Genomic DNA, 23832 nt, shown 5'->3' on the forward strand with positions numbered 1-23832 from the left:
TTTTGATGTACATTTTCTTCAATCTCTTCATCATCATGGCTCAATGTTGGTGCATAAATCATTATAACCTTTAGCTTGTACCTCTTAGAAATCTAGAGTATTATTCTTGACATCGTTGGTGATGTACTTTTGAATTCCAAAATATTGTTTTTTAAATCTTTATGGACCAGGAACCCAACTCTACCTTCACTCCTTTCACTGTTTCCATAGGTGTACAGCAGTTTGCCACTTGATAAATAAACTTAAGTGATTCACTTCTTCTTCTTCTTTCAGCCAAGCTGATGATATTCCAATTCAAATTTTCTAATTCCTTTTCCAGCTCTAATATCCTGTCTTCACCGATGAGCGATCTTACGTTGTAACAGGCCAAATTCAGTTTCTGTGCATGGCAGCCTGGTCATACCCAGAGATTCTTAGCACCCTATGCTTCCACTCTGGTCTTCTCGCTGCCGTAAGAGGGGGAGTGAAAGCCCCTGGGGACTGAGGGCCATTTGTTTCGTCGTGCTGTCATATGCTGGAGTGTTTGGTCTTTTCCTCTTCACACTGACCAGGTGTCTTGAAGAGAACCACTCTACACATTCGTTGCCACTTAAGTGACGTAACCGGGCTTACCATCGAGAAGGTGTGCATGAGTGGGTTTTAGGGAGGCAGGCCAACTGGACTTCTCCTAAATCTTCTGTAATAGAAAGATATTGGATCCATCAGTGTTTTAGACTGAGCGTCTGATAACACACAGGATACCTGTTCCCCTTATGCAGTACTTATCAATTAAAAAAATGTTTGTACAGATAATATTTAATATACTGAAAAGTCCAGTGAAAGAGCAGAGAAAGATAATTATAATACAAGTTGCTATAAATGAGCACAAAAATTGAGTTTTGTGAAGTGCCTGATTGAATTCAAATGATTTGTACTAAATGCATCAATGTTACATATAGTAGAACATTAGGTGTAGAGGTTAATTAGTCACTACTGTAGTGCAAGAGGTGAGATATGCAGGGAACAAGCATAGAAGAGTTCTGTATATATGGTGAAAAAATGGAATAAATAAATAATATGCTGAATGAATGTAATGTATGCTAGCACCTGATTAGACTGTGATTTGTTGTCTGAAACAAAGAAAAGGCTGAAATGTGGCAACCTCTTAGAACATCAGGTTTCCAATTTTGAGACTTTTTAATGATTTTAAATAGCATGGATATTAATTTAATTTCATTATATTTTAAATAACATCTTCCATGACATGGAAAATGGAATATTATCATCTTTATGTTAACTAAATTAATTTGTTAACCATCTGCTAATAAATGTTTATCACAGAAAAACTAAAGGTTATTAATAATTTAAATGAGAAATATGGAAATTCTTCACAGTTTTGTGTATCTGAATAAAATTTTCTCTTGGTTAGCCAACTTGTCCAGGTACTTTGAACTAATTTAGGTAAAAATGGATGTATTAAGTGTATAATGAACAAGCCTAGGTGTAATTCAATTATTAAATGTAAAATGTGGTACAGATAAAAATAATTAGATCAAAATGCTTTACTTGAAGGTTTCATTTTATATGTTCTGATTTTATTCTTATTATTTTTTTAATTCTGCAGGTTGCTGGAAAGAAAGGAGAGAGCCACTGACATCTACTCAAATTTTTCCCCATTCAGCTAATAGCATAAATAAGCTTTTTATCCTGAACAGCAGCAGCAGCACTTCTGTAGAATAATAATGACTTGGTGGAACTTCCACCAGTGTACCATAGTTTTCTGTAAAACTGTTATAGACACCTTGACTTTTTTACAGGCCAGGTTTTAATATGATTAAATAAGGCTTCTTTCTGTGATGCCAGTATAAAGCAGTGTTAGAAAAATATAAGCATTGGCTACCTAAAAAAAAAATGCATGAATTTTGTGTCATGCTTTATCTGATAGTGTAATTCTTACTTTTTAAAGAAACATTGCTGAATATGTAAAAGGCTGTTTTATTAGATTTGTACAAATTTCCAGTGCAGATGCATTAAAATGCATATTTTCCATGAATTCATTAAATGTCTACCCAATGTAACTTCTTTATCTTTGATTATGATAATTGTTTTCTTTTGTACTTTCTGTTATGAAATTAAGTTTAGTTTACAAAAAAGAAAAAAACAAAATTACTAAAAGAAGGCATTTCAAGGTTTTGAGTGAAAGATTCATGTTATGATAGTGTACAATACAATAATTAGGGATAAACTCTAAAAACAGTGCTTCTCAAGCTGTGTAAACAAAACTGAATTATGTTTAAACACTGTATTAACTTAATTATAATTATTTATTAAATCAGTTATGAATTAAATATAAAATTCATGTTCAAGATAATAGCAGTTAAGATATTGTGTCATCTTGCATCATATACTGTCAGGTGCAATATGTTTGCTAGGTGTATGACCTATGAGAGGTCATCAGTTACAGAGTAAGTACTGGCCAGCTGTGATGGTCTTTCTCAAATATTCCTGAAAATCGCATGTATTTTATAGTTTTATGGAAAGTTTATTTTTCTTCTTCATTTCAGTCAAGATTGTATTCTTTTTTAAAAACTCATATGTTATTAATTTTTTTTAAAAAAAATTATGAAATAGCTGCCTATTGTGACCATGGATCTGTTCCTGTTCAACAATGGTCACTTGCTAATTATGTAGCTGTAAGCTTCACATTTAGCTTACAACAAATTTCCCTCCCTCCCCCTCTCAATTTAGTGCTTGCATAAATATGTAAGCTGTGGGTTTGATTTTGTCTGCTGGACAGTTTTGATGTTTTCTGTAATTCATCTGTCTTTGTATACTTATCTAGTTTTTCTAAAATATTTTAATTGTCCTAATTATTTTCTCTTGGAAAAAAATTCTCTGATATCATACATGGAGAAAATGTGTTATTTATTTTTCATTCCAAGTATTTTACCTCACGTGGTGACCTACAGATTGTGGTGTGTTTTTTTTTTTTTTGGTAGATGCATGAGTGTGGAAAAAAAACGAGATTACTATCTCATTACTTAATACAAACAACAGTGCCAGATGACAAATATTATATTCAAAAAGAGAATAGAATGGAATTATATGCTTCATTAATACATTAGATCCTGTTATTTTAATATAGTATGAACTGCTTATAAAATAGATTAGTAAATTGAGGACTATGTTGTCCTTAGTTTACTAATTTACTTTTAAAAAAGTAGCTTTATTTTTAGAATGTAAAAAGATTGGTGCTTCATTGTGAACAGATAGTCCAGATTCCACCTCCCTTCACAAAACAAAAAAAAAAAAAAGCTTTTGTTACTCTGAAGTGTTCCACATCAAGACAGTAGGGGGGGAAAAAATCTTGTATTTCTGTGAATTCCTCATTTCAGTTTGCAAGTAGCCCTATGCTAGCACAGGAGATAATCTCAGAGAAATTTTTGAGTTTTTTTTTTTTTCCCCCCCTCTCTCTTGCAGTCTCTTCCAGTCAGTGCAGTGTTTATTGAATTAATATACAGCAGTACCTCGCACAGTGCGGCTTCAATCAGTACGGAATTCACAATAGTGCTGTTTGTAATCTGTGACTGATTATGTTTCCCCGTTTAGTGCTGATTCAGTCATTGCGGTAGTTTTTCCCAATGCTTTAACCGCACTATGAGAGGTATTGCTGTACTCCTTGATGGATTCATTTTATTCTTTCTTTTAGCATGTGTAAACAAAGAAAATAAAATGTTTGGTTGAATTCCATAATAACGATAATTTTTACACTATCATATGGCACTCATTAATTACCTATTATTAATTGGAAAGCAGTAGAGCTGTGATAATAGTTTAGTTTCTAATTTAAAAAAATTGGCTGATATTGACAGTAAAAAAAAAATTAAAAAAACAAAATAAACAAACTATTTGTTTCCTTCCTAATATAAATAACTATCCAACTGATCTTTGCTACTTTCCCCAAGCTGTTAGCCTCAGTGACCCCCAAAGATAACCTATTCCAGTAATTAACAGCATGCTGGCTAAAAAAAAAAAAAACTCCTATAATCCAGTCTGAACCTCTTTGCCTGTAATTTGAATTTATTGTCTCTAGCTCTGGAATCATTTATAGCAGATGAAAAGTTTGCCTTCATCCATTTTACTATCTCCTCTCAAGCCTTACAGACTTCAGTCGGGTTCCCCCTTAGGTACCTGGTTGTTAGGCTCTGTAGCTCACGTGATCAAGGTCTTTCTTCAATTGAGTATGCTTTTGCTGATAACACTAAGCAGATTGCCATCTTTGAACCCTTTCAAGAAGCTGTCTTTTTTAGGTATGATCTCTCCATACTGTACACGAAATTCCAAGTGTGGTCTTACAATAACCTTATAGAGTGGGATTGTGACATTCTTATTTTTACAAGCAAGTGTTTAATAAGTCTTGAATGGGACACCACGTACTCTTTTTCATGCCTGTCTATGTTGCCTGGAGGGCTTCATGTCTGACCATGTTCACAGTTTCTAATTCAGCCACACTAAGTGTATAAGTTATTTTGTACTAAATTCTTGAAATGTGAGAATATGCATATTGCTACATTAAAACATAATTTCCACTTTTCTGACTATCCTAGAAGCATATCCAAGCCATCCTGAAGGAATACTGCTTGGCATTGATCATTAACCACTTTACCAATATTTACATTGTCTTCAAATTTTGACATCACATCTGTCCATTTGTTGATGTCATTTAAGCAAATCTAAAACAACAGTATTCCCATAACTGATCCATGGAGACCTCACTTCTAACGCTTGACCAATCTGAAGAGTAATTATTAATCACAATCCTGTCTCCTGCCCTGCAGCCACCATGCAGTTCATCTTAGAATCTTGCCCCTGATTCCAACATGCTCCATCTTGTATGGTAACTTCTCTCATAAGAGACTGAGTCAAATGCTTTACTAAAATCCGAATAATGTTGAAATTATTTCCTACATTCAGCTTATGAGTGACTAATGTGGCAGGAGGGGTCATAACATTTTCTCACAGCTCAAATTTGATTCTCCATCCATAATTTTCATATCTTCAGGCCAAAAAAAAAAAAAAAAAAATCACTGAAATAACTGTCATTCCAGTTGATCATCGAAGTTCTCCAAGCTGTCTACTATTGGTTTCATTAAAAGCCAAAGAAATTCTGAGGGTGGTATCCTCACTTTGATTAAACTAAAATGCATGTTGGGTGAAACAGATCACTTAAGAGTAAGGGTGTCTGCACGAATCATTCTACTAGATCAAAGGCAGGTCTTCTTCAATGAGTTTTTTTGTTCCTGCCTCAGTTATAATTATAAAGATAATATAATCACAAATACATGGATAACATGCATATTTTTTTTTTTTTTTTGAAATTTGGAAGAATGGACTTCACTTTTGTTTGCCATTCCTGCCATTACAAATGGCTTAGTCACTGGGCACTAGTCATAAACACCCAAAAATTATCCATAAAGTAACCTTTTCAGAAAAGTTAACATGGACCACTTAGTTATCTACCTCAATAATTGAAAGTAGCTTATTTTTATATTTTTTCTTAATATATCCATCCACTTGAGTTCAATAAGCATTCTCCATTTTGTGGGCAAAGAGGAAATATCTGGAAGATAGTCTTTGTTCTGGTCATTGAAAAAGTCATTTTAATCTTTCCTGAGATTGTCATTACTTCAAAATAGATGCAAGGTTTTCTCAAGCGGAAATAATCACTGGAGGATCCTAATCTGGAATGTGGATCAGTGATTTAACTCCACAACCTCTCAGTGCTGTAATTGCCTAATGGATCCATGTCATGAAGAAGTGAGACACCTCATGTCAATTTTCCCCTTCTCTGTTCCTTTGTACCTCCCCTAAATTTTTGAGAGCATAAGCATTTTCAGTGATTTCCTTATATGGCGTGTAATCTATCGAAAGAATTTCTATTACAGTGCAAGAAATGGTGGCTGTGATTTTCCTGGTGGAAGGGTTGAGGCCTGATTTTTTTGGTGGTGACAATCCATGATGTTATCATTGCATGACAGACTCCTGTTTTATTATTTTCTGATACCATTGATGAAACCATTTCATCACCAGTTACAATTCTTGAAAAAAACTTGTGGATTGGCATCATGCATATGTAAATTATCCTAACAAATTTGAGCCCTGCACTGTTTCTAAAGAGGCATCTTCATTCTTGGTACCCAGGAAGAACTAACACTTGTGGCCAAGTATTAGTAGAGGGTGGTCAGAAATATTTCATTCTCTGGTAGTCAGAAACAGTTGAATATATCTATCTGCATAACCACATCTTCAGTTTGTTTGGCACATTTCTAGAGTTATCACTTCTGTTGGTAGTTCCAAACAGGAGTCACCTGTGGATTCTCAATTCCATTTAAGCTGATTGATTGTGCCAAAATTTTATTGGTATTCAGAAGGAGCAGTATCACCATTTACAGCTTTCATGTGTTCATGAATAACATGGTCCATTTCCTTTTGTCAAACATTTGATGATTGCCTTGTGCTCTTTCATGACATCTATGTTTTCCTTTGGGTAGGCTCTTAAAATCTCTTCTGTACTTCACTGTATTCAGCTGAACCTGTGCAAATAAGATAGACATTTATGAGAGTATGCTAAAACCTCCAGTTTTTATATATGAAGCATGTTTATAATCAAGGTATAAAATTTATTGTATGCTACCTTGTATTTATAATTTTGTAAGTTGAGTGTTTAAATAGTTAATTTGCTGGCACAATGCAAAGCATATATTCAATTCCCCCACTTTTCATGTGAAAGCTTGTGGTAGCCAATATCTTAGATACTCCTGGAACATAAAATCAGTTACCATTAAGAATGTTTACATCTTTCCATGATTTCAGTTTAGTTGCCAAAAATTCAGAAATTTTTGTGACTAAACCTCAGGGTTTAATATGTTAGCACTTCCTGAAAAGCTGCTTCAGTTTTAATGATAATTTGGTCGATATCAACAAAGGTTTTGAATCAAATAAAAATGTGTGCCTTTAGATAATTTTCATGTCATGATTTCAAAAAATGCATGCAGATAAGGATTTGTTGTTTAGAGTTTTAGATATTACACAGCAATGCCATTATTTTTGGAACATATTATTTAAATTTTGTAGAAGCAGTTGAATGAAATATTAAAGTTTTGGGCTGTTAAAGCTTTTCACAAAAGGAATTTTTGGAAGCTATTCATTTTTTGTAATTCATCAAAATTCTAAATGTATTACTGGGCAGTGTAATAGACAAGTGATAATTTTTTGAAATGTTTTATTTTTCTTTTAATCTTATTTCAAGTATTTTAATATAGTTAATAGAAGTTTTCTTTATTTTGTATTCGAGGTATTCAACAATGCTGGATTTGTAGCTTTATAAACAATTTTGATGATTTATGTTTATGGGGGAGGGAATTTGCTACAAAATCACAATTCTTCCAACTAATATGATTTTTAATTTGGAGGGATCCGCATGTATGCTATTTCTTGTGCAGTAATGCTAGGGCTAAAACAGTCACTTAAGGGCAGTTTCATTCCACATCATTTGTAGTTTTAATGATTTGATGACAAGAAAAAGGAGAAGAGTATTGATTGCTACTTTTTCCTCACAAAGCATTAAATACATACTTCACTCAGCATTCCAACATCTCATTCATCATTAGCTTTACTATAAGGAACTGTTCTTATCCCAACAAGATATACACTCAGTGAGCACTGAATTATGATGACCCCTATGAAAACAGTGCGACCCGTTGACCATGTGAGGTACGAGAGAGCAGTTAGTCGACCTACATAGCATAGGTGTCAGTGGTTCAGTAGGTAATAAAATTCCGAGCGTGATGGGTAAAAGGAAGGATTTATCAGACTGATAAAGGAGAGATTGTGGGAGCTCGATGAGCTGGTGCCTCGATTTCCCAAATGGCTGAACTAGTGGGGTGTTCGAGAGCCACCGTAGTTAAAGTGTACCAGGACGTGTCAAAATGGTCAAACAGCGACCTGATGGCAAAACCGCAAAGGTCAGCAAAAGATTGATGTTAGAGGTGAGTGCCGGGTCTGATGACTCGTACAGGCACAGCAGTGTTGAAGAATTCGCTACCCAATACAACATGAGCCAACCCGGAACAATATCTGGCATGACCATGCTTTGCATATATGTGCTATACCGGCAGATCCCTACAGTATTCTCTAACCACGGTTCATCGGCATAAAAGACTCCTGGTGCAAAGAGCATGGATGTTCTTTGAGCATAGAAGACATGAAGATGTGCTGGTCGGATGAGTCGCGTTATTTACTCCACACTGGATGGTCGTGTACAGATTTGGCGTCAAAAACAGGCTCTTGATCCAGCATGCATGGTATCAAAAGTGGAGGCAGGTGGTTTTATGGTGTGGAGCATGTTTCATTGGGAGGAACTTGTACCCCTGGTGCATGTGGAACAATGTATCACTGGTCTCCACTATTGTCAACTGCTTGCTGACTGTACGCCCTGCTACATTACACTTTTTCCCAAATGGCAATGGTGTCTTCCAAGATGACAACATGCCGAGCCATCGGGCACTTGATGCGCTGGAATTGTTTGAGGAACACAGTTCTGACTTCCAGCATATCGAATGGCCTCTGAACTCCCCCTCGATATCAATTCCATAGAGCACTTGTGGGACACTATGGAAAGGCATATCAAGCATCTGGATACACTAATCACCTGCATTGCTAGCCACTATATACAGCTTGGTTGGCTATACCTCCCAAACACTTCAGACATTTTGTTAAATTAATGCCACGTCGAATAGTTGCTGTACTGAGGGCAAAAGGAGGACCTACGGAGTATTGGGTAGATGGTCATAATTCAGTGATCACTCAGTGTATGGTGACAGAAGAAGATAAAGTTTGTCTTCGACAAAGTCGGTCACTTTTTTGATGGGATGTAATGGAACTTTTATCAAGGAATGAAAAGTTTCCTATGAAGATGACTAGTTATTTAATACACTGGTGTGGAAAACGTAAGGACCAACACTATTTCTAAGGGTTACAAACAAAATCTTTATTTATGGTACTCTTTACTGATGATTAGATTCAGTCTCAGCAGTGATTCTGGACATCAGCTAATCTGGCAAGAGGTTGGCATGTGGTATTACCCCACAAACCACTGAAAGGGATCGATATGGCAGTTGAGACATTCTTGTCTGGGTAGGCGTTATCTTGGATGGACGTACACAACTCCAGATAAAAAAAAATAAATTTTTCTGTTTATACTCCAGGATGACCAAACGGTCAGAGGAGTTCACAAGATAGACAGAATACTAGAAACAGCACAGTATTCAGTAGTCACGGGCTTCAACCCCGGTCACTCAAGGCACGTGTACTTATGCACCTGGGCGCCTGACCACTAGGCTACGACGGCCTTACTGGAGGGCGGTACTATAACCAGTGCATGCTACTGTACTGAGGTAATCCTTCCCCATGCATGTCTCTTCCGAGGTTCCATTGCCCCGAGTTCGTGGTTATGGATGACGCCACACCCCATCGCGCTGCAGCTGTTGATTATGCTTTTGGAAAGTGAGGACATTGTTTGTATGGATTGGCCTGCCCGTTCCATTGATTTAAATCCCATGGGACACTCTTGGGAGATGCCTAGTGGCAAGTCCACACCAACCAGAAAATGTTCACCAGCTGAAGATGGCACTGACAGGAATGGACGTTGTACCGCAAGAACTTAACAACATTGTTCTAAGTATGGACAGGCGGTCAAAGCCTGCGTGGACATTTCCTACTGAGGACCACTGCTTCCCTTTGTTCCATCTTTGGCAGTGATGCATCTGTATCATGCAGACAGTGCTATGTTGCCATTTTTGAATAAAGTCTACCGTTTTGTTTCTGTTGTGTCGGTGTTTCGTTCATCATTTCTGTACCTCATGAAGTTCCTTTGGTATGCTTTTCCCATATCCAGGCTACTATGAGAAGCTAAGGACCTGACTGGTCCTTAAATTTTGATCAGTGTATTTGATATTTAAGATATGTGTGTGAGGGAGAATAGATGGTTGTGGAAAGGCATGTACGTCACCAAGATTAAATATGGAAAGCCTACACCGTTTTAATGACACATCAAATATTTGTACTAAGATAAAAAAAAAAATAGATGTGTCATTGACTTAATTTGAAGCTATATTTAGGATTCATTGATCTTTAAAAAAACATATGACAAGTACTTTGAAATCGACTCAAATTTTAGAAAATATGGTATCAGGGCTAATTTTTAAGGGGAATAAAAAGTTTCTGTTAAAATAGAAAATTTGCTCAAAAGATTTCAAGAAAACATTGGAAGATATAAGGTTAAAGATCAAATGAGACAGCACTGCACCTTATCACCACTATAATTTTCATGAATCTTAATTGAAGGAGTGGAAGTTACTGACAAAGATTATTATGGGAGATGCAAAAATTGTATCATCATCATTATATGCTGATGACATGTTAAATAGCTTGAAGATATTCAGTAATGTCTAAATAAATAGACATGTAAAGAATCGGGCATGAATGAATAAAGACAATTTTCACTGTTATAAATGATTCTTTGTGGACAGTGCAGTGATTATGATCACCATCCTTCACATGCCTGGTTCAAATCGCATTGATGATGTGAGGAACTTTTATGAGCTTTTTCACTCTGGCTGAGTTATTTGGTCTGTCTGACAGCAAAGTTTTTCATCTGGCAAACTGACCAGAGAAAACATGAAACTTAAAGACATACACACAACTGAGGAAATTCTCTGATAGCCCTAATATGACTACAGCCCGAAAACTAGGAGCTGTAAATTTAAATTATGAGGAAAAGATTAAAAGTAAATCGCAAAAAAAAGTTTTCTTTTTAGCCAGTGAATTTTTATCTTTAATTAGTAGCATGAGTTACTTCCACAAGTAGTTCAGGCTGACAGCTTGGGGATATTCAAAGGTCAACTGGACAGTTAATCTGTGTAAGGAGGAAAACAGGTTATTTTCTTTTTTTATGTATATTTTTATGGCTATTGCAGTAAAAGGCTGTGGCATCCTTCTATACGGATGAACTGATACTAATTAGAATCTTCAGAAGTGAATTTTAATACGAAAAATAGATGGAAGCAATGGTAAGACCATATTACTAATGAGGAAATAACAATGGGTAACATAACCAATCAAAGTCTTTGCCGCGTTTGCAAGAGATTGAAACTTTATGCTTACAAAGTGCAAATTGTTCAGCAAATTAGGTCTCACGACAAACCACAATGAGCCGAATTTTCTGTTCACATTCTTAAGCAGATAGACGAAGACGATTACTTTCTGGAAAATGCTTTTAGTGATGAAGCCACATACCACTTGTCTGGTATATTAACGCATTTATCACATATGGAGATCTGAAATTCCCTCTCAGTTCGTGAATGTTGTTGTTGGGTTTTAGTAGCATTAGCGACTAAAGTCATGTGGCTCCGTGTATATTGTCTGTAAATTGCGAGTGTTCTCAGGTCGATTTTCTGTTTTGCTGGATGAAAAACCAGAGTTTTCGAAAGAAAAAACCATGCTACCTTCGCCAGAGACCGAATAACTCAGCCACGTTGTGAAAAAGACCCATAAAAATTCTTCCCATTATCGACGGGACTTGATCAGTTCTTGAACGTGAGCGTAATAGTCTCAAGGTGAACGTGTAGTGCTCACTGACTAGCCAGATGATTGGGCCATTTTTCTTCCAACGAAACTATTATCAAATCTCCTAGAAATGCTCGAATTGTATGCTGCGCGTCAGCTGGAAGATATTTAGCCTCATGTATTCTATCAGCAAGATGGGCACCACCACACTGGAGCTTACATGTGCACGATTTCCTCATTAAAATTTTTCTAACCAATTGGCTAGGAAGGTTCACTCCTAGTTCTTCAAATATGACACCTATGGATTGCTTTATATGGGGCAATGTAAAGGACAAGGTTTATACAATAAAATAAATAATAACAGTGTCACAGAGTACTAAAAAGGGTTTAGTGCCGAAAGCCTCAGACTACTGGAAATTAGAATGAAATTGGCTATCGTCTTGACATTCCATGTGCTACCAAAGCCTCCCCATGTGGATGTTTGCTGAAGTACGGTTGTGTGATAAATCCTTTGAGTTGCTTTATGAAGTGCAGTAAACCGTTTTACAGTATTTATTATAATAAAATTTTAATCTAGTTTCATAATCAGGTGAATAATTTAGAGACACACACTGTATATCACATTAAATAGAACTATAATATATAAACAAATATGCACAGGAATACCAGCTGTTACTTTTTGAAGACATTTTTCTTCATCAGAACGAATGTTTAAATAGTCAGAGGCTACAATGTTTAAACGAATGTTTACATTGTCAGAAGCTACAATTCAAATTCATAATACTGCAATTCTGAAACTGTTAACTCAATTTCAGTGCTTGTATTTTGTGAGTACCATTAATTGGCATATAAAGTTTAGTGCACTCATTGTTGCTGCTGTATCTGGTTATCAGGTTGTTCATTCTGTGTATTGTTTATTGTGCTTGGTTTTACATGAACATGAAGTTTAATCATGTAAAAATGTTTAAATTTTTAAGAGAATTTGCGAATTACGGTAGGTTACTTTGAATGTATTGAGCGATGTGACTACGCTGTGGTAGTCAATCCAAATAAGTTGGCAAAGTGTGCCACAGTCAACTTAAACCACGTTAAGAAATGTATAAAGAATTTTGCATTAGTTTATACCATGTAACTGAACAGAACAAAAAGTTGATAATAAAGGAAAAATTAAAAAACAAGTACAATTTACTACATTTCACAATAAGTAATTTATCTGCTGCAGTATATGGATATGCAATCGATAATTGCCAGAATGCTGTTGTCGATTGTTCCAGTTAATAGTACTGTAATTCCAGAAATTGTAAAAATGGGGATTGGAAAGTTTATAGAGTGCCAAGCAGGGAGCTCCGGCGAATGTACCCCTTTTTTTAAAGTATAAACCCAAAATGTGGTAATATGAACACTTGTGTTTTTATTTAGGGTTGAACGTTTTTTGTATGTATGTTCTGTTCGAAATAGATGTAATTATTAAAAAGGCGAAACTCTCCCAAACTTTAGCACCTTTATTACTGCCCCATATTTTATTCAACAGGATAATTCCCCATGCTATACCACCGGTGCTGTTCGAGAATAGTTCATGGGCATGAATACGTAAAAGTTGAAGTGGCCGGGGCAGATTCCAAATTCAACTTTATGGAGCACCTTTTAGGATGAATTGGAACGTCGGTTGGTGGAAGATAAAGTCGGTTGGTCGGTTGGTAAAGTAACTCCGATATCTAACAGAACTACCTCGATTGAATTGGTTTCGAAGTTGGTACCATATTATAAAATTTTTCATCGTAGTAATAAAAAGTAAAGAAGTAGTCCAACGATAAATGAAGATCGGCAAAAAATGAGTTGTTCGAAGAATTCATTTATGATACATGTCACATAAGTTATTTTTTTGAAAAAGAGTGAAGACTTTCTTAAGTGTATCAAGTAATTTTTTTATTAGTGTTTACACAAGGAATTGAAAACATCAAATTATGATATTTTACACATCATTGAGAAATATAGGAGCTGAACAAAAACAAATGGAAACACCTAACGCGAACCTTTGAAATGGTTTGGCCACCACTAACATACAGGACGGCACTCATTCGACATGGCAGTGAATCCACAAAGTATTCAGATGGGAATGCAGGCAATGCTTCAATGAATTTTTCGTGGACATCGAAAGTATAGGCAGCTATAAGTGTGCTTTCCAGTTTTATGTCCAGCTCCTAACCATTCTTATTTTAATGAATGGTGACTGCAAACTTTTTGCTGTAGTGTATATACAAAATTTTATGGTCCTCTCGTGCATTATGTGTATGTATTCATCCCTGGGATTCGTTTTGTAGCCGAGACTAATATCATCATCTAATACGAAGTGTGGTCAAGGGACCCAGTAAAACCAATAGGCAAGGTTGAATATCACAAATACTATAGGAAACAGAAAACGACACACCCAGTCGATGTTGCGTGCCAGAGTTTCACTATATTTCGGCAAACAGTGCCTACATCCGTTATCACTTTCTTCATTTTCACTACTACTGTTCTGTTTGTTATCAAACTGTCGGAGCGAAGGCTGGTTCGTCAAAGATGCTGATACTTTGTTAGTTGCTGTTGGTTGTCGAACAATCTACAAAAAGAAATAATTAAAACAATTAAGGCAACACTTTTAAATGTAAAAAAAAAATATTTTTTAAGCTAACTTAAAAATACAGTAGAAATTATAAGAGAAAGAGCTTTGTTTGGGTTTTGGGGGTACATTAAGAACTCTGGCTATAGCACCTAAAAGAGGGGGAGATAAAACAAATTTTTGATTTCTTGACGTACTTACTTGAAATAATCTGTTAGAAGAATTTCCTGTTTGTGTACTAACGTGTGAACAGCTGTTGAGTGCTTCTTTTGCTTTTCTGGCAATGAAATTAACGAAAGGAAACTCCAAAAAGGCACAGAAGACAAGCCATGTACACATCTCGATCCACACGTCTACAGCTTTTACGTAAGACACCTAGTTACAAATTGTAATATAATCAATTACTATTGCAACTTCATTAATTATTTTTGTTTTTATGTCTCTGTGTGTTAAGCGCTAAAGCAACTAAGACTATGAGGTGACAGTATATTGTGTTTGTAAATTGCATGTATTCTGTTGTTGATTTACCTTTTTGTTGGACGTTTAGTCCAAGTTTCCAATTGAAAAAACTATACAGCCTTTACCTGAGACTAACTAACTCAACGACGTTGTGAAAAAAGTCCATAAAAATTCCTATAGTAATCGGCTGGAAAATTCAAGTTCAAGCCATTGGTCATCGGTTGGAAAATGCACGGGAAGTGAACCCAGGCATTTTCCAACCAGTATGAAGTGGACGGCGATTACATCACTCTACTACCCGCAAGGGCATTTTATGATTGAAAAGTTTTCTTCTAATTTAAACATGATCTGTATTTATTACTCTTCTGTTCAGTCGGTATTACCACTTCACCCAACTTCTGAGAGTTTTTTTTTTTTTTTTTTTTTCTTTTGGCAGTTTAAGCTTTGCTTCCTTGCATCATTTTGCCAATACTAATATTTATATCAATTTTGTACTATATGGACTTTGCACTCGTGCGAACAAAGAAATACAAAGCATTCCTTATCTTTAAAACCTTGCTCAATTAACCTTGTTGTCTATAAAAACAAGAAAAAAAAATGAAGGACACATATTTCTTATACTAGGAATTCTTTTTGGAAAATTTTTAAAAACGGTTTATATTTTCACTTAATTACACTTTTGTTTATTATTTCTGCATTCCACGAGGTGGCGTTATTATCGATGTTACGAAATGGTTTGTGCGTGACTTAGAAATTTTTAAGTTACCTACTAATTTATATTTACTAATGAAATATTCCGGCAGCAAGAAGAAACTGAATTCGAATGTAACCTTTATACGAGAAAAGAATGAAGTAGTACTTTTGGAACTGATTACACTGGCCTTGATTTACGAATACAATATCTAATTTACATCTTGCTTCTTCGCGAGAATGCGTTACAGATGAAAATCGGAAGCTAGCAGTTACACTATTTGCAAATATTTCTGCAGTAAGTAAAACAAAAAAATAATAATAATGATAATAAATAAAAAAAAATAATAATGATAAGAAATAAACAAAATAATAATGAACGTTTACTGATTGATAGAGATTAATATAAGCTATCCTGTCAGTATATATTATAGAGAATTCGAAGCTACATTAATTTACATCGGTTCCTCTTTAATCTATAAATGCACTGAATTTAAATTAAAAAAAAAAAAAATTGCAGTCTACTGTATTTGAGAACATGACGCCATTATGTCAAAGTATTACAGGTGATTAGTTTATTAATAGGTATTGCGTGCATGTTAAAAACCATAGAAGATCCGTCTTACAACTGGAAGTTATGACGTGAAGCCTTTAGAAAGCATCCTGTTAGAAATTTAACCATATTATGAGCCAGTCCCTTGAAGGTTTCCTTTAAGACTCGGTTTATAGTTTCAGCATAACATTCAAGGTTGTTTTATCGAATAAATATAAAATTCATGACATAAAAGTTGTTTTAATTGTTTTAAATAATAAATCTTAATTACAGGGCTAGCTGTTGGAATAAATTACTACATAATCTTGTAGGAACTGTTGAGTTTATAAAAATTTCGAAAGGGTTGCTCCAGATAATTTTTTTTTTTTTTTTTTTAAGGATGGTGCTGAATGAACTTAGGTGTCTTGCATCGATTTTTCTTTTTAACTATGGCCTCATAGACGCCGAATAAAGTTAAAGATTATAAAATCCTTTCTAGCAGGATTTTATATTTATTTTTAAAATGAATTATAAAGTGAATTTATAGATCATTTTAAAAAATATGAAAATTGTAATTATGTAAACCAGACGTTCCCAGAGTGTGAGGAACCTCTGTGGGTGCACACTTAATTTTTGGGGAGCTTTTTGGAGATAGATTTTATATCATATCTGTTTGTTTACTTGTTCTGCAGGGCGCCTCCGTAGCCAGGTGGGAAGGAGCCGCAGTGCGGAGCACACGCTTCTTGATTTTACCGGGGTTCGAGCCCGTCACCACCAAATACGGAGGATGCGGAAAGGTCAGGCAATGACCACCGCATATTCCTGGAGCAATATGGCCTTAGTTGCTAATGCTCCTAAAAAAAAACCAAAACTTGTTCTGCAAGATAATGGACATAGAATTTATGAAATACTTTGGGGGGGTGCAAGGTATAAAAGTTAAGAACTCTGAACCCTTATTATAAAGGTGTAGTTTTCTTTCTTTTATTGTACAAAACTTTGAATAGTAAATGAATAACTATTATTTTATTTTATTGTTTAATTAATATTATTATTAATTAGTTAAAACCTATTTTAATCAATTGATATTAAATGAATATTAAAATTATAATTGTAATTTAATTACACTAATGAAAAGAAAAGGTGAATTTCTGATAAGTTATAATTGGTGGTAAAAAGCGCCAAAACATATATGGGAACTGGTAATTAAGAATTAATTCAATACTAACTATGTTGGATACATATATAATGCATTGGTGTTTGAAGAGATACATCAGAATGACTGAGTGGAATTAAGAGTTTCATCTACTACAAAGGATTTTATAAGTAACCTTATCTTATTGGCTATCCGAGAGACTGGTGAGTCGATCACGAAATTTTGAGCTGACGTCTCAGTAACTGTCGCTACATTAAAATTTTTTTCCACACCTGGTGTAAAAGGTTTGAGTTTGAATGCCATAAATGGCGCAAGGTACTTTTATGGGCTTTTTTTCACAACGTGGCTGAGTTAGTCGGTCTCAGGCAATGACCGCATGGTTTTACCTCCCGAAAACTCGGTTTTTTTCGTCCAAGAAAACAAAACACAAATCGACCGCAAAATACACAGAATACAAACAGAATAGCTAATGCCTCATAGCCTTACTTTCTTTGGCGATCAGCTAGCACACACGCACATTAAGATTTTTTTTTTTTTTTTTTACGGAGAGGTTTTTTTTTTATTTAGACTGGAATAAAAAATTGGACAGATAAAAAAAATTATTTTAATATGTACTGTATAAGAAATGTGTAGCTTAATACTAAAAATAATAAAAACCCCCTCATAAATCAAAATTCCGGCATTTTTACAATTTTTACATTTTTAAAATTTTGCAAGTAAATTAAAAATCCAGAAATTGCCCCTCAAGTCCTACTCTTCCTTGATTTCTGTTACTTCTGCTATTATTATTGGGATTATTAAAAATTCGGATTATTAATATTAGTCGAGTCTGGGCTTGATAAAAAAATATTTGTGGAGCCAAACCAAATTTCATTAAAATCGAACAAATACTAAACGGCAATTATATCTTTTTTTTTTTTTTTTTTTTTTTTCATACAATTTGTATGGAGAGTCCGTGCAAGCTTTGCGTGTATTGGTATGGAAGAAATTGGTGAACATAATATCACTTGTGAAGAGATACGTATACAGAGAAAGAGAAAAGAGACCACTTCAAAAAAGAGTAGTGATACGGGAGGAGAATAATAAATATTTTACACTTGTATTCAAACTAAATGGCTAAAGTTTAGCGAACGTAAACCTATGGAGTTTTGTTAAGTGTCTATAAAGTTATTACCTTTATAGAATTTGAGAAGTAATTTCAGATCGACCAAGATGTTTAGAAGTCAGTTTTGCTTACACTTTTTATTTTTGACGCGCATCACTGTAAAATATATTTTCCTCTTATCCTAATGTATTTTCTTATCACCTCTCGTATAAATAAGTAAATAAAAAACACATATTCCAGAATTAACTTTAAAAAAAAAATAGAACTTTTCATAGAGTCACACAATGAAATCGGCAGCTATCAATTTACGCATTCGCATAGCAGTGTATCTGCTTGAAAGCATATTAGAAGTGGACGTAATGTGAACTATAATGGTTTGTCTTTAAATAAAAATCAAATCTGATGGCTTAATTTTTTGAAAAGGTCAGTAAAGAGTTTTGTTTCTAAAAGGAAAGAATATTTAGTTCAGTGGTTCTGCTATTACCATTGGTAGAGGTGTGGAAAAAATTTAACATTTGCCGAAATGTGAACACTCCAGATCATCAGTTTCATCTTTGTGTTGACAGTTCAATTAAGAATGGTCAATAATTGAAGATGGATGGGTCCCCAGACAGACCTATTGAGACTGTAGGAGAATGTGTTTGCTACTGACTACTGTCAGTGTCAAAATTCAAATGATCAATAACACTTAACCTTTACACAGAACGTGTGAAATTATTGTAAAAAAATATATTTTCATAAAAAGAAATGCAAATATTAAGTAAAGGTTGAAGTACCTACCCTGGGGATTGATTCCTTTATACCTCTGGAGTTTGTGATGATGGTGAGAATTGTAGTGATGCCGAGGGCTGTGCGAGCAGGAACAGCGTATATATCTAGCCAAAATGACAACCATGAAACAACCACTAGAAGGCTGATGGGTAAATAAACTTCCATTAAATAATAAGGAATTTCCCTTCTGAAACTGAGGATGGCTTGAAGTCCACTAAAGTTACCTACGAGAGAAATTAAAGATTTAATTAAAAAAAAAAAGTTTTCTTCATGGCACTAGGTTAATTTTTAGTCTCCAAAACCAAGGATATAATAATTGTGCATCCCCCCCCCCAAAGGAACAAAAATAAATAAATAAACCACATTTATTTAATACGCTGTCTTAGTGATGTAAGTTACAGCACAAGTTGGTGGGCATTTTTTCTGCAGAAGCGTGTGTTTTGATGGTTCTGTGCACATGTTTGGGTGATGGAAAGCCAAGGATACCTCACTAAAGAACCCATTCACGTGTGATATCACACATATCTAAGTCCACCCATATACTATCGCCATTTTTTTTCAGTAATGATAAAGTATGAAGTGAATGCAAAATTGAGGATATAGTAACTGAACCAAGAGGTAGATGATTGTAAGTGGTAGATGACTTTCATCAACCGGTGAAATACCACCACTTTGCTTATTGGAGGCTTGAAGTGGTGAAACTCATGTTTAGTCTCTAGAGCAAAGTTTCCACCATCCCCCTCCCACCATACTTCTCCTTCAACCCATGCTTTTTTAACCCAAGCACGGTACTAAGTACTATAGGTTCTAATACCTCTCATGTTTGGGGTTCACATAAAAAAAAAAAAAAAAAGAGTGAATCAGTTTATTCTCCGATGAGGAAGTTTATTCTTCACTGAATAAGTGTATCAAAAGGACGGGTCAGCCAGATTTTCGAATATCCTGTTGTCACTCGCCACCAATCGCAACACCTTTCTCAGTCTCTTACAATCATTATTAAATCTTTTGTATTATTAATCTTTCTATCATACACCATACTTGTTCTCTAAAACTCCACGTTACTCATCCACAATATGCATTATTTCCGTGTTCTGTTCATGGAAACGTAAATGTGTAGTTAAACGTCGATTTTCAGAACCAAAGAATTGGCAGATGGTGCCACTCTCAATTGCATTTTAAATATATCAGTTTGTTTTACACCACTTAAAATATTTTAGCAAAAAAGTAGATTTAAATAACTTACAGCTGATAAGGAGACTAGGTTTGCATACTTTTACAAGTGCCACTAGACAAAACCGAAATGCGACGTTTTTATTCTGTTTACAGATTAGTGGCATATCATAGCACAGTTTTGTAAAATGCTGTGTGGTATTAGAAAACAGGCCTTGCGCGTCGGGTTGCATATCAACCAAGTTTCTTGCGACGACCGACTAACTGGTTAAAATAAATTTATTAAAATAAATAAATGATATATACATAAAATAAAACAGAGATAAAATAAGATAAAAGCGTTAAAATACAATAAGATAAAAGGGTTAAAATACAATAAGATAAAATGGTTAAAATACAATAAGATAAAAGGGTTAAAATAGACAGAAGCTTTCGAGATGAAGTGCCTCTTCATCAGCTAGTCGGTGAATGGTGTACTTCTATATATATTTATGGTTACAGTAGCAAAAGTCAGCAAAAGGTGGTGATGCTGTGTGGTATTTCAAAAAGAGTCACGTCAGCTAAGTGATGTAATGTCGTGTTTACATCTGTTGTTATACTAATTTATTTGTAAGGTTAGAATGTTTTTGTTGATGTTCCGTATGCTGTTATTTTTATTTTTATTTTTTTGTTTCAACTTGCGGACAATTAGTGCTTTTTGAACCGTTGGAGCCGCATGTAGACGGAAAGAGATTTTATTTATTATTATATATTTTTTTCAAATCTGGTCGTGTTGGATTAGAGAAAAGATTTTATGTTTTTTTCCCCCCTCCGAGAAACTCGAAATTTTCATCCTGTAAAGCAGGCAAATCGACCGTGGAATATATTCAATTTATAAACACGATATATTCACGCCTCACGACTTCAGTTGCCTTGTTTCAATTTTTATACAACTTAAACTCAACAGAAATATACATCGAAGTAACTGCCTAACCTGCATGCAAGGAAGTTTTATGAAGTTGTTAAAAAATTTCTTTGGAAATTTGGATTTAATCTAGCAATCTCGTTTAAATTTCTATTTAATTTTTCTGAACATTTTATTTTTATTTTATTCAGTTGAACTATATTGAATGAAATAAAAATAAAATGTTCAGAAAAAACAGTTTTTTTCGTATAATCAAACCTCTTAACGTTACTTATCCTGTTAATTCTTCAGTACAAGTGACTTTTTGAGGTTTCAGTACTTCATGGACTGTGTCTATGCTGTCTTGGTTTGATTGCTTAGTCGAATAAGTTACCAGGAGGGGAACCTTACTTCTCTGCCTGAGATTGATTGACTCGGTCATCACTTAAACCCCTTTTAGAAGTTATTTCCATCATCAATAGAAAATCCTCAGTTATATGTAATCAAATACTACAGTGTTATAAAGTAGAACAGTAATGTAAAGCAGAAAGGTGTGTGTGTGTGTCCTTATAACTAAAAGAATAGCGTATCATATTTTTACCAGATTTGGAGATAAGTTAATATCAGCATTAATAGTAGAAAATTATGCAAGCATACAGCAGTAGACAAAAAAAAAAAAAAAAAAACGCAAAAAATACCCACCTCATTTTGTTCATCTCCTCTAATAATTCGATTAATTATTCCTTAAATTTATTCAAACCACCTACTTCCGCAACATCAGATGGAAGTTTCTTCCAACAATCAATTACACTCTGTCTGAAAGCAGATTTTCGCACATCTATCTTGCATTCATCCTTATTTCAATTATATCCCTTTATGGCATTGTCCAACAAAGAATAAGAATGCCATCATCATTTGCATTACTCAATCCATTTAAAGCAAAAGCCTTAAACACCTCAATCAGATCCCGTTGTAAGTGTCTAGTTTCCAGACGCTGCAATTCTCAGAACTTGTCTTTCATGGCAACCGTACCCTTTTGTAACCCCCTGACTAATCTTCTTGCTCTTTTCTGTACCCGGTAAGAGGTTAACAGGTTTTTGGAAAAATTTCGATTCACTAAAAAAAAATGATGAATATGCCAGGCGAGACGTAATGTATTCCCATTTAATGACGCACCTTCAATTGTACTATTAATGTACTGCAGTTTATTTTTAATATTGGTATTAGTAGTGGAAAGTGATGCAAGAAAGCAACCATATACAGCATCATCTAAAAAAAAAATATTCCCACTTCACCTCTCAATCCTCCTAATAATTTATCTATTTCTTTCTTAGAGATATTTAAACTACCCATTTCTACAACACCAGATGGAAGTTTTTTCCAACAATCACCTGCCCACTGGCTGAAAGCAAATTTCCTGCAACCATCGTTCCTCAGTTTAATCTTGTTTTTAAATAAATAAATCTTTATTGCGAAGTAAGGTTACAGCTTGTTACGTTTGTTATTGGGAGCATTAGCAACTAAGGCCATATTGCTCCGGGATATGCTGTGGTCATTCCCTGACCTTTCCGCATCCTCCGTATTTGTTGTATGCCTCCTCATGTGTTGTCTGAGAAAGAGGAAGGATGCTATCAGCATTTAATTTACTCAATCCCCTGAAAGTCTTAACCACCTCAATTAAATCTCGCAAGTGGCTAGTTTCCAGACCCCGCAATTTTTAGAACTGAAGTTTTCATGTTAAGAGTCCCTCTTTGTTCCTCTAACTAATCTTGTTGCCCTTTCCGACAGATCAATATCCTTCCTAAAATGAGGCTTCCAGACCTGTATGAAGTACTCAAGATGTGGCTTATACAATGGAGTAATCCAACTTATCCCAGCAGGCAAAATTCACGTATGTCATTGCCATAACCCCATGAGCTGTCTCAGCAGCCTGTCTGCACTGCTCAAGAGAATTTCACCTCTAACTGTGTACAGTCAGAGGTGTGTACAGCGCACTGTGTACCTCCATATCCTTTTCATTCTACGCTACCCTCAGTGTGGTACCACACAGTTGGTCGCAGTACATTGTAACGATGGATAAAGGACCTCATAAACGGTGATTGTATAAATGATGGCAGTGACTAACCAACAATACTATGTATAAGTGTGGGAGCCGTGGAAAATTTAATAAAAATAGTTGTGCTTTTCCCGTCTGCCATCTTGAAACAAAATGGCGGGCTGATTTTTTTTATTTTATAAAATTTAAAATTTGGTATTAATTTTATAGAAAAATTAATTAAAATTGGATATAGCAGTAGATTTAGAAATCTTAGGCGAGCTTAGGATGAGAGATATTAAGTGTAATATTTACAAATATGTAATTTTTTTTAATATTACACCTATTTTTTGAAATATTAATAGTAGAATTACTTTATGTAGATTTTTATATTATATGGAAATGTAAAACATATCTTTTTAATCTCAAATGAACAAAGTGAACGAAAAGAAAACATAATGAAGAAAAAAGTTCACCTGCTGTTGAATACATTTTGTCAAACGGGTCGCACATCACATTGTCCTTGTCCAAATAGTGTTCGGGAAGCTCTACGCTCTCAAGAAATGTCACACAGCCTTCTCTCCACTGTAGAACAAGAGCATTTTTATCGTATGACCCTAAATACAGGAAAATGTATGGTGATCAGTTTACTGTTCCTTTAATAACATAATAACTGTTGACTTCAGATCATTTTCATTTGTTACTGGTTCAAAACTTCTACTATTTTGTATGCATAACCCAGTGTCGATACAGAGGGAACTTGCCGTGTCGACACTTTCATGTACATCTTAGGGCACTTAAATATACCAGTTCAGCATTTCTCCCAAA

At 34.8% G+C, this 23832-nt stretch overlaps 2 protein-coding genes across 2 annotated transcripts in view; one reads left to right on the forward strand and one right to left on the reverse strand.

Annotated features, from left to right (window-relative positions):
• Txl (Thioredoxin-like) overlaps window positions 1-2052 on the forward strand; it is a 59261-nt gene extending 57209 nt beyond the window's left edge. The window contains exon 8 of the mRNA XM_090387996.1: window positions 1604-2052. Coding sequence (XP_090244122.1) covers window positions 1604-1633 — 30 coding nt within the window. The 3' untranslated portion in view covers window positions 1634-2052. The remainder of the gene's footprint in view (window positions 1-1603) is intronic.
• An 11555-nt stretch (window positions 2053-13607) lies between these two features.
• LOC150076062 (glycine receptor subunit alphaZ1-like) overlaps window positions 13608-23832 on the reverse strand; it is a 90404-nt gene continuing 80179 nt past the window's right edge. The window contains exons 6-9 of the mRNA XM_090387246.1: window positions 23481-23621; window positions 18926-19140; window positions 14408-14581; window positions 13608-14206 (exon numbers count right to left, since the gene is read on the reverse strand). Coding sequence (XP_090243372.1) covers window positions 13961-14206; window positions 14408-14581; window positions 18926-19140; window positions 23481-23621 — 776 coding nt within the window. The 3' untranslated portion in view covers window positions 13608-13960. The remainder of the gene's footprint in view (window positions 14207-14407; window positions 14582-18925; window positions 19141-23480; window positions 23622-23832) is intronic.

Source organism: Mastigoproctus giganteus, chromosome 13 (genome assembly GCF_048544385.1).
Source record: "Mastigoproctus giganteus isolate SK-2022 chromosome 13, ASM4854438v1, whole genome shotgun sequence".
NCBI lineage: Eukaryota > Metazoa > Arthropoda > Arachnida > Uropygi > Thelyphonidae > Mastigoproctus > Mastigoproctus giganteus.